Source organism: Corythoichthys intestinalis, chromosome 7 (assembly GCF_030265065.1).
Source record: "Corythoichthys intestinalis isolate RoL2023-P3 chromosome 7, ASM3026506v1, whole genome shotgun sequence".
NCBI classification, from domain to species: domain Eukaryota; kingdom Metazoa; phylum Chordata; class Actinopteri; order Syngnathiformes; family Syngnathidae; genus Corythoichthys; species Corythoichthys intestinalis.
The window spans coordinates 33179836-33192261 of record NC_080401.1 but is presented as its reverse complement, the minus strand read 5'-3'; the positions used below and the strand labels follow the sequence as shown (position 1 = coordinate 33192261).

The window sequence follows — 12426 nt, the reverse complement described above, 5'->3', positions numbered from 1 at the left end:
TCAGTACTCCACATATCTGCGCTCGCATGATTGAGACGAGTACATCATGTCTCTCTGGTAGGCCTCTTACGGCGGCCAGATACTTTGGATTTGTTCCAATTATTTTTTAAAGCTGCTTCCCCGCTCACTTTTAAATATTACACGGCCTCAACCCGCCCTCGGCTGAGTGTAACATCTCTGTGAGTCTGTGCAAGTGGAAGATCTTTTCATTTTGTTCACCGAAAAGGGGGTTGGATATAAAATTCAGTCAGTGTGTGTTTTTTTACATTCCCTTTAAGTTTTTGTTTTTGAAACAAAGAGGAAAAGGCTCGATTGAGACATCGTAAATAATTTTCTTCCCTTCTAAAGTTGCATTTAACGGCTTATTTTAGCCGATTAGCAAGTTGTATTTTTAGATTTTAAAATGTTTTGTCAATTTATGCTATTCACACTTTAGTTTATTTTTTTTATAGTTACATATTTAAATCGGCATTTTTATTAATTATGCTATTTATTAATACATTTATAATATCAATACTCCATGTCAATTATCCTCACAAGGGTAATGGCGTTGCTGGAACCTATCCCAGCTAACTATGGGCAGTAGGCATGGTACACCCTGAATTGGTTACCAAACAATCACAATAAATTTATAAGTGAATTATAAGTAACATAAAGAATACAATCAAATTATTACTATTAATATTACTACTACAGTAAACCACACCACATATTTACCCAGCCATAAGAATTTTCTTCCTAATTTTCTACGTAATAATTTTTGACGATTATCATTGTCATTAGTGTTTTTATTCAGTTGTCATATGTAATTATATATTTTTTGAAAAATATCTTATTGAGTCTTTTGATCAATTTCATTGTATTTAGGGTTGTTCCGATCATGTTTTTTCGCTCCCGATCCGATAGCGATCGTTTTAGTTTGAGTATCTGCCGATCCCGATATTTCCCGATCCGATTGCTTTTTTTTGCTCCCGATTCAATTCCAATAATTCCCGATAATTTTTCCCGATCATATACATTTTGGCAATGCATTAAGAAAAAAATGAATAAAACTCGGACGAATATATACATTCAACATACAGTACATAAATACTGTATTTGTTTATTATGACAATAAATCCTCAAGATGGCATTTACATTATTAACATTCTTTCAGTGAGATGGATCCACGGATAGAAAGACTTGTAACTTTGTATATTGTGACTAAATATTGCCATCTAGTGTATTTGTTGAGCTTTCAGTAAATGATACTATAGCCATGCCCAACTGCATGATGGGAAGTGGAACCATGACTGTGCGTAGTGCTACCAATTGATATATCTTCTCTGCGTTGGGAAATAACATAAGGGGTTAAGAAAAAGATCAATTGCTACCTTGCTTCCCGACATTGCTTCCCATGATATTTCTAATCGTAGGGAGAGGGATTGTAAGGTGTTACCCAATTAAAAAAGGCTCCAAAGGCTGCCAAAATTCACTCTACTCATTATACACTGCCTTTTGTCTCTCTATATAGGTAAAACAGCACCATTACAGATTGAGTGCTACAATGTGTAAGTGGGTCGTGCAGCGCATGCATTAATTGCGTTAAATATTTTAACGTGATACATTTTTTAAAAAATTAAATACCGCCTTTATCGGGATAAATTTGATAACCCTACTTTAAGCCTAAACCAAAGACTCTGGACGAGTGTAACATATTATGTCTGTAACGTTAAATACAATTAGAAAACAATTTAAAAAAAAAAAAAATTAAAAAAAGGCATGGCCGATATTTTTTTGCCAATTCCGATACTTTGAAAATGACGTGATCGGACCCGATCGGGAAATCTCTAATTGTATTCACATATTATTCATTTCATTTAAAATATGTAAAGTTAATGTATTTCGAGTAATGTTATCAATTCAATTCATTAGTTTATTATTATTATTTCAACAGTGGTCCATCACACATTCACTGTTTGAGACCCAGTTCATCAATTTGTGGATTTATTTAGTTAGTTTTTTTTTTCTTAATTTGTGTTTGGGGATTTTTTAATAGGGTTAAAATTGAGTAAAAAAATACTTTTAAAAAATCAAATGAAAAAAAAAAAAACCTCTTGGAAACTGCTGGGTAATACTTTCATCAACACTTATTGACAGTTTCCGGGAAAAAGAATACTTTCAATCTATTTTAAATGAGAGTCAATAATTTGCGGTGAAAAAGGTCCACTGTACTATTATCATTATTATTAACTTATTTTTTTGCATAAAATGTTTACAAAATGCAAATACAGTCGTGGTTTCATCTCCGTTAGTAATACCACTACAGGCCTACAGAGGTGATAGTGAGTCAGTGCAGCCATGACGCCAGTGCCAGGCGTAACCATCCTTATCTGGATCACTGTGCCTTGTAGTCATTTATTTTTTGTGACTTGTGATTATTTAAGGTGTGTGATATGTTTTTTAAAATAATACTTAGAATAATTACTTTTAAATACAGTGTTACCTCGACATACGATCGCTTCGACAGACGATCTTTTCGACATCCGACGTAAAATTTGACTCGCTATTTGTTTCTACATCCGACGACATGCTCGAAATACCACGATTTATGACAGCCCAGCAGTGTCTTTGTCTTCCCACAAGACAGACGCACGGTGGATTTTCTTGTGAGAGAAATCAACATGGGTTCCAACAATGTTAGTGCGGTGGTGGTGAAAAAAAGGAAAAAGGTGAGGCTTACCATGGAAATGAAGTTTGAAATGATAGGGAAATATGAGCGTGATGTCCGCGTCCGTAAACTGGCTCGACAATACGGCCGGAGTATGGCTACGAGCTCAGCGGTCCTCCTCCGTTTGCCAGTCTTTATAAGTGAAGGTGACAATTTTTATTATTATTATTTTTAACATCGCCAAAGAAATCGTCAGGTTTTTAATCATTTATTTCAGAACTTGCCTTCACAACATGCCTACTGTCCCCCGCAGCTGTTGCCCAACAACAGAACACGTAAAAATGAAAGTAAAAACTCTAATACACTCTCTCGCTCACTCTGTCGTCAGCCACGTGGTGTGTTCAGGTACACCACGCAAAATACATCCGCCACTTTAGAACCCGATTCATTATTACAGATGTAATTATTATTATTACTATTATTATATTATTATTCAGATTTTTATTCATAATTTATTTGTTTTGCTCTTTGTAATTCCTATATGCAATAGTAACAGCAGTATTTATTAAAGATTTAGTGTAGGTTTTTGGGCTGTGGAACAAATTAATGGAATTATAATGTATTCTTATGGGAAAATCCTGCTCGACATACGACCATTTCGACTTTCAAACAATATCCTGGAATGAATGAACTTCGTATGTAGAGGTACCATTGTATTTAAGATTAGCATTTCGGTTTGAAACGCTAAAAAATTGCTCATGATTACAGTGGTACCATTACTTGCAAAATGAACTGGTTCTGGAAGTAGTTTCGTAACTTAAAAATTTTGTAAGTCGAGATGCGTTTTCCATGTAAATGCCCTAATCCATTCCAAGCCTCCCAAAATTCAGATATGAATCTTTTAAAATACACCAAAACATGTAATAGATACATGTTACTATCAAATTATTGCACAATAAACATAAAATTGTTTTAAAAAGTTGTGCGTAATGTAAAAAAACAGGAATAGAAAATTAAAGTTATAATACACTCATGTAAAGCTGTTGGAACATGAGGACGCTGGGATACACACATACACATAAAATATAGGATCCCTCTTAGCCAATTGGATGGTAGGACTGCTAGGAAATAGCCAATGGTAGACCAGCTATAAGTATGTTACGTTCAGTAAAGTCTGGGAGCTGTGAGTACCAGTTATACTGTATTTTTGCCTTTTATATCCTAAAATTTCTTTCATAACAAGAAGCAATAATTTTGTAGTTGAGGCATGTCTTAACCTTAAAATTCTGTATGTGGAGATGTTCGTAAGTAGAAATACCACTGTATTCAGTCCTTTAGTGATGCGACTGAGTCAATGTATTCCAAAATTCTCCCAAAATTACCATTTGCCTAATTGTTTATTTCCATTAGCTGCCATCTCTCACTAATGAGTTTCCACTTATTTTAGGTTTCACCTTAAATCCATCAAAATGTCCCTGCTGTTCCAAACTCGACAATCTCAGTTTGCCATCAGCGCTTATTGTTCTTGCTCATGGCACCCACGCTGTCAGATTTTTCCGTTTTTGCGGCATGGAATATTATCGTGTCGCCATGTTCGTGACACTGAGTTATTACACATCTGCGGGGGTGAAAAGCTTCATTATCCAACCCGGGAGACAGAAGAACCGTCCCCCCGCGGGTCCCGACACGACTCATGAGGTCTTGCGGTGTAGATTTTAATTCTGATTAGCAGCAACACTAAATGTCATCCCCGGGCATTCGGCTAAATTTCCTTGATTGATGAGCCGGGGAAAATTGCGATCATTTAACGATTGTTAGCGATTTATTGTTTCAGATAATTCAGAAATGCTACAAGATATTTTGACACATGTATTCCCTGAAACTAGAGAGACTGATACTTTGTTAATTGACTCACTGGCTGCCATTGACAGTGATAGATGTCTAATCCATTTTTAATCCAATCGGCAGTGAATGCGTCAATGACAGGGTTCCCACAGAGTAGTAAATAGTCTTAAAAAGTCTTACATCTACTGATCTTGATAAAGTGTGTTGTCTGGTAGGTCTTAATTTCCTTAAATTTTAAAAATGCGGTTTGGGCATGTTTGAGAAATGCCCAAGCAGCGAAGAAAAACTTATTTTGACCTATCCCGACCTGATTATTTCAAATGAAAATAGGCACCATTTAGCGAACTGTAGGTCGATTTTATCAATGACACCGTGAAATTTGCTGCAGAATTGTCATTGAATTTAAATGTAAACCTTAAAAATGTTTTAAGAAGTCTTAAAGGGACAGACAACATGTTTATCATGTGAAACCCAGCGGAAAGAATTTTGTTTAATACTGTAAATGAAAAAAAAAGAAAATCAGAATTTGACTTTTCTGCGTAATAGTGGAGAAAAATATTAATAAAAGCCAGTTTTTTTCCAAGGCGAGGCAGATATTTTATCAATCGTGATACTAGGGCTGGCTAGGCAATTTTTAAAAATTTCAATCGAACTCTGTGAACAGCTGTTCTTTATTTAATCAACCATATGCATTTCAAGTGGTTTATTACATTGTAGGTGAGATCAATTGTCAAGCTAATCACTCAAAACATTGAAAATTCTACCACATACACTAAAACTGTACATATAATTTTTTGTACGTCCCCGTACAATGGTAGATTCCGATATATAAAAACTTCCAGTTAAACAAAAAACAACAGCATAAAAAAAAAAGGGGGGGGGGGGGGGTCGTGAAAGGAATCAAGATCGGATGATTTGAAAATGCGTTTTTGGGGGGGGGCATATTGTTCAGCCCTGTCAGGTACTATTTTAGCCAATCATATGAGAGTATCCCAAATTCCTTCCCTTTATACTCAATATCACAAGCACCTGTGCTTGAGCCTGTCAGTGTGTATGTACTGTGCATGGGTATAACTGATGTCACAAGATGGCTACGGTCCATGTACCTTTCGGATTTTGGAAAACAAAACAAAAAAACGGAAAACGAGCCTCAATCTATTTTTCCAATATCACTTGATTGAACTGAAGTCAAAAAAACAAAATATGTCCAATATTTTTTTTCCACCAAGTTCGCTTTAACCATGAGCCATGACTTGGATGACGATGTTCTTCTTCAACAAGACGAACTAGAGTCTAGTCTGGGTCGGCAACCCAAAATGTTGAAAGCCATATTGGAGCAAAAAAACAAATATGTCTGAAGGTCCAAAAAATGTAAAGCCTTATAATGAAGGCATGCTGTATGTACTGTATCTATATTAGCTATGTATCTATGCTAGCTATGTAGCAAAGTATCTAATTGAGCCTACAATAAAAATGACTTTGCTAGCTAAAAATACATAATGAGCCTTCATGATTACTGTATTTTCAACACCATAAGGCACACCTGAAAGCCTTCTATTTTCTCAAAAGCCGACACTGCGCCTTATAATACGATGTGCCTTATATATGAATGAATATTGGTTAATCATGGCATGACCTTCCATTTAGCTCAGCTCCATCTTGTGGATGCATAATACAATGCAAACCATTACTACTACTACTACTACTGCACCTTATAATGCGGGTTTAACGGTGACAAAATGGTTTTAGTATAGGCCATTCGTTGAAGGTACGCCTTATACTCCGATACGCCTTATATTCCGAAAAATACGGTAAATGTTTATTCTATCTGCAGTGCATCCTATAGAGAATGACGCACCACATGACTACTCTGTTGTATGATGCAGCCTCAAGTTTCATGACAATATTAATGAATTAGAAGAGCCATATTAAAACTAAAAATACATTGCCCTCCCCCATCTTTTTCCATTTTCAAACGTTTTTGAAAAAGCTCCAGGGAGCCACTAGGGCAGCCCTAAAGAGCCGTATGCGGTTGCTGAACCCCGAACTAAACCTTGGTGTAGCCGCATAATATGATTTAAGAAGAAGAACTAGTCACCAGTTTAGCAGTTACCATTACCAGTTTTTAATCAGGAAACGGGAGACGATTCATTTTTCGTTTTTTTGTTAACACATGAAAACAAAAAGCAGAATAGAGCTCATTTTCCATTTTTTTCCCCAAAATTATAAGGAAAAATGAATGGCCTAAATGTACTCAGACCGACTATGCATATTTTCTCCATAATTAGAAGTCTAAAAAATGTACAATTTTTATACTTTGAGCAACCGTCTTTCACATGAAAGTCATTTATACTAGATGTCCTTTAAAATTTTACTTGTAATAAAAACCCTGTAATAAAAACGTCAAATCGATTACACTCAGAAAGACAAAGGTCTAGTCAAACGTGTTAAACAAATCCTGTTCCGTTGCTGATCCGGCTGTGCTCTGGATTTGCGGTCGATTGTGTAGGTTCCCACCAGCCAGCAGAAGGAAGGGGTCTATGACGTCCCAAAGCGACACCCAGTGAGTGACGCCGTGTTTGCCCGCCTGCCTCCCCATCCCCAGTCAAACCTCTCAGACCGACCTGCCGTTATCACACCCTTGTTTTTCCCCTTCAGCGAATCTCCCCCACTCAGTGATTTATTTCTGGTTCCCCCTGAGAGGTTTGCTGGGGCCCAGTGCTTTGTGCAGTGTGCTGCTCCCCCGCTTGTGGTGGCTGGTCGTCCTCCATGTGGTCAAGCGGGATGCCGCTTATGTGTATTGTGTGTGGAAACGTGTTTGTGGTGCTCAATTAAGCATGCCTGGTGGTGCATCCAGTGTAAACCCGCATGACCTTGTACCAGATTGCCTACGTGACATATTCCGTCACTATCATTTCATATTTACATGTACTGTATGTATATACCAAGCAGCCACAACATTATGGCATCTAATAGCTGTATTTTTCAGAATTCTTCCACCACCTGCTCATACATTACACTGCAAATCCACATCCCAGTGTATGTACGCCGCGTGCGCGGTATATCTTTTTAGTTATTGGCTTCCCGCTGCCGGCAGTTCTAATGAAAGATGACCTTGGCTACTGTCAGGCGGTAGCGGCGGGCTGTAACTCCACTGCTCTTTATCTGCCCATAAAGATGCAGCTTATATTGCTGCTGGATTTAATCTGCTAAAATCTCCAGAGTCGTAATAAGCGGGCTGCTCTCCCACACGTGTGTCTCTGTGCTTTGTGGTTGCGTGTATGTGTGTGAGAAGCGGCATTTTAACATTGCATGGTGTGTTTGGGAAGTGGCACAATATATTGCATCGTTTACATGTGCATGCATCCTACGTGCGCATGTAAAACACTGGTGTTCAAAGACCAGTCTCTGCATGTTTTTTTATTGGGAAGTCTAGTAAAAAAAAAAATAATAAAAAAATCAGCCTGCGTCAAAAGGTTATGAGGTAAAGTCCAAATGATGAATAAAGCACACATTTTAAGCGAAAACAAAAATTTGTTAGATTTTTTTATAATTCAAAATTGTAAATATTAGGGACGTAAATTGCCAATTTCATGATGATTAATGAATGAAATTAATGGTTCTGGACCCTGATACGATACATGCCGATATTACAGTCTGCCACGGTTCAATTTTGAATTGATTCGTCTCAAAAGCAATTTTGATTTCTTTCTTTCTTTATTTATTTATTTTGCAGAAATTGAAAGTTGAATAAAAACTATTCTTTTAACAAAACCACATCTTGATCAGTGTTTTGCATTTCGATTTAATTTCATCACAATAAAAGATAAAATATCGATTCTTTGGACCACAACATATTTTCTGTTATTACAAAGTTGGCCACAATTAAATTCGATTCGAGGGGCTTCGATCTAATTATTGGTCCATTTCAATGTATTGTTACATCCCGCCGAAATATATGTGAATCTCACTCAATTTTGAGTCGAATATTACACTATGCCTCATACTTCAAACACTAAGGTAGTGTAGGTATATTTATAAATTATTAAAATATTTCTTTATCGTCATCTTGCTGCCAGGAAACTAAGTTGAAGTGAGTGATGGCATCTGTTGGCATTTTAAGCCGTATTACAAATACTATGGCACAAATAACACCAAGCTGAGATTCAATTATGTATCTATTTAAATGTACTTAATTTATTTTTTGCTATTGATGCCAATAGATATTTAATTCATTTGAACTCTTGCTAACCTCTCCTAGTTTAAATGGATTGGAAATCTATCGCTGTCAATGTTCGCATTCACATAATTTAAGGTTTAAGATCATTTAAAAAAGAAAAAACATAAATATGATACAAAGATAAGTGTAGTTTACATAAAATGCTGTTTTTAAAGGGATTCGCAGATAGAAAGACTTGTAGTTCGTAAAAGATAAACGTTATCATGAGTTAGAATAATTTGATATGAAAACCCCTCTTGATGTTTTTGTTTTCATACAATTTGTAAAGTTTGTTTAACTAAAGGGTCGCCATTTTTGTTAACGTCGCATGGTTGTGACGTCACATGGTTATGCTGCCAGGCTTCCAGAGTATGACTCTAGCGACATAAACATTTCATCTGTTCAACACTTTCAATTTGAAACCGAGAGGAGCATTAATGAGCATGACAACACTGTCAATAGTTCACAAAATGAGCGGCAAAGGTGTTCAGCCAAAATGTGCTACACCGGCTAAACGTCCAACAGGAATTTGACACCAAAGTACCACAGTGCGCTTTCAGCTTGTTATGTTTAGATGCATACAGACAGAATAATACAGTATACTAAAGATGCCTTAAACACTTAAAAATAGTAATATCAAATATGGGTGGTTTAAATACGCTACGTTACTATTGTGATCAACAGATCAACAATCTACTTTAAAGCTACCACAAGAAAACACACTGCTTAAAGGTATGAGAGGGAAACACATGCAAAAAGTAGTTTGAGGCAACGGAAAGGTAATAAAATCAATATAAAGACATATATACACAAACACAAATATATAAGTATTTGCCGCTTTTAACTGATGTGCGCATGTGTTGGACATCTTGCCGCATAGAAGGAATTGTAGAAGACTGGTAGTGTTCATGTAGTGAGTGACAAACTAAGTTATCACCCCGAGCGTGCATTGCGCGCATAAAACATGGCGCCTTCCGAAGGTCAAAACATGAACTAAATATTATAGATTTGGCAATATGGCAATATTTTTTGTGTTTCTAATAACATATTTTAGTCAAAGAGAACAATTGTGGCTTATAAGAGCCCACAAGTCTTTTAAGTCCGTGCTTTCCTTTAAAATACATTGTTTCTTTGATTGTGCAACTGAGGAGTTTTCAATGACTCTTACTTTTTTCGATTTTGCGCAGTCTCCATCAAATGTTAATGGTATTGCGACACATGAGAGAAAACATTGGATGTCCATTGAAGTCAAAAACAGAGTTACATTCTCCCATAACTCTTAGATATATAGAGAGCTCATTTATGTGCACATGAAGTTTTTCAACACTCAGTCTCTTGTTGATACCTTGAGCCATCGTTCCCAAGAGACTACTCACTTTCGCTCATTCCCTGAACGTGCACGTGAGCGAGTATGTTTAGTCCGCCTTGAAAGGCTAAAGCGTACCGGGCCACCTCACCGCAGGCGGTGGGTCTGTGTGAATTTCTGGCCGGCTGGGAATTAGTCTCACATTTTTCTTCTTTGGGCATCTCATCCCGAGCTTTGCAAAGAAGCTTACAGGCACCCTAGCACATTTGTGTGTGCGCGTGTTCGACTTCCTGCATCCTGCGGCACATGCTGCGATTTGGATGGCCGTAGTCTTGGCAGGTGTCTGGAAACGGACAAATGCAACATTTTTGCTGCTTGTTGCAGTCGTCTCAGTGTCTTTTTTTCTCTCCTGCAATCAGTCAAAGGCAGCAATCACAGACGATTAAATGAATCACAGGCATGTAAATATGCATTGCTGGGATTTGATGATAATTAGGTTGCATTTACGAATAGTCAGGTTTAATGAGGGCTTGGAATATGGTAGGAGGTCGGCCTTTGATTGCTTGAGTAGCTTGAATCACAGCTCAAATCTCAGGTAAACGGAACCAAAATCACATCGATGCCATAAAGTCTTTGATGTGTTCCAATTCGTAGTTTTGATTTCCTTCAGAGGGCCACTACATTTGCCAACTGGGGCTGCCACTATAATGGACAACTAATCGTATATCCAATGTTTTAAAAACGACGGTGATTCTTCATTTTTCACGGTTAATGGGGACTACAACCCGCTGCGTTAAGTGAAAAACCCCGAAGTGGCGCAAGCCCCCCCAGAAAATACCAAATTTCTTTTTTTTGTGTGTGTGTTCAATGTATTTATTCAGATTTAGCATTGGAAAGATATATAGATATATATATAGATGTGACATGTTTTTCCCAAAGTATAGTATTTTTTTTTTTTTCCAAAAAACGTATCCGTGTATATAGATATATTAATAAATGTTTTTAAGCACTTCAAATGTAATGATTATGAAACGTTTTAAACATTTTACTCGCAGGAGTAAAGCAGAAAAATGCTTGGCTTTATTAAATGCTTCATTGAGTGAGTCCACTCAAATCCAAAGCCGCTCACTTATAGTGCTGCAACGATTAATCGATTAACTCGAGTATTCGATTAGAAAAAAAATATTAGAATTAAATTTTGTTGCTTCGAGTGTTCGTTTAATTAAAGTGGCATTTTAATGGTTTATTTTGAAAGTGTTTGCATTTAGTTTTATTGATGAGGGTGGGTACACTGCCCTCTGGTCTGCCTCTTTTCACATGGCTGAATCCAACTGCTCCCTGGTAAGACCAACGTAAGCTATGTTTGTTTGAGCTAATTATTTTTTTTAATGCATTCTTAATTTAGTTTATAGGTATATTTAGCCGTTTTTTGTGGGAATATGTATCTGAACCATTTGTTAAGAGCATTGTTAAAAAAAATAAATAAATAAAATAAAATTTAAAAAAAACATTAGCATTTATAGCATTTAAGCTAGCTGACTTTTTCTAAGTAAGTTAGCCAATTGTTCTTTTGTTGTACATAGATCCTCATTAAAAAAAATAATAATAATAATAATTATACCTTTTGAGGCTCAGCTCAGGTATTTTAATTTTAATGTTCTAACTGAACTAAACTAACTAGTCCATCAATTAATCGACTACTAAAATATTCGATAGCTGCAGCCCTACTCACTTACAAACAATGAGTTGCCACAGCAACGGTTTTACAAGTTAAACGATGATTGACGCATGCGGCACTTTGAAGCTTGTTTCTCTGGAAACATGGAGGGACAGAGGGAGGGACTGGGAGGGAGAGTGAGAGTACGTGATCAGTTCCGGACAGCTCATCTGTTTTTTGTTTTTTAAATTGAGAAAAATCTGCGAGCCTGAGACTGAGAGCACGAAGTTTGAAGCGTGAAGTAGCCAGGTATCACTTTATTTTATAGACGTGGAATCGTTTACACACTTCAACCTAAAATTGTCCAAATCCTTATTTTTGAGGCTCTTAATTAATTAACTACTCTCTGTATCTATTTATTTACATTATTTTTATCCAGTAAAACAGCAAATATATATATATATATATATATATATATATATATATATATATATTTTTTTTTTTTTTTTTTTTTTTTTTCAACTTAAAACATGGCGGAAAACCCTTAAGTGACTTGAAGTTCCGCTCTGAGACCCCCAATTTGTCCAAATTTCAAAATTGTTCGATCTGCACGTGTGTTACATCATTGGAAAGCTTAAAATGTCAATTTTCTGGGGTAAGAAAAATTTTGTATATATATATATATATATATATTTTTTTTTTACATTTTTTTTTTTTTTTTAATAAACAGCAAAACCCTAACTGGGGGT

At 36.3% G+C, this 12426-nt stretch overlaps 1 protein-coding gene across 13 annotated transcripts in view; it reads left to right on the top strand.

The window, feature by feature from the left end:
* The window catches only part of dab1a (DAB adaptor protein 1a), a 552095-nt gene that overhangs the window by 485734 nt on the left and 53935 nt on the right, over positions 1–12426 (top strand). For 2 of the 13 annotated variants that reach the window (XM_057840964.1, XM_057840967.1), the window contains exon 9: positions 7005–7058. The exons of the other annotated variants lie outside the window; for them this stretch is intronic. In XM_057840964.1, coding sequence (XP_057696947.1) covers positions 7005–7058 — 54 coding nt within the window. The remainder of the gene's footprint in view (positions 1–7004; positions 7059–12426) is intronic. 13 annotated transcript variants of the gene reach the window in all.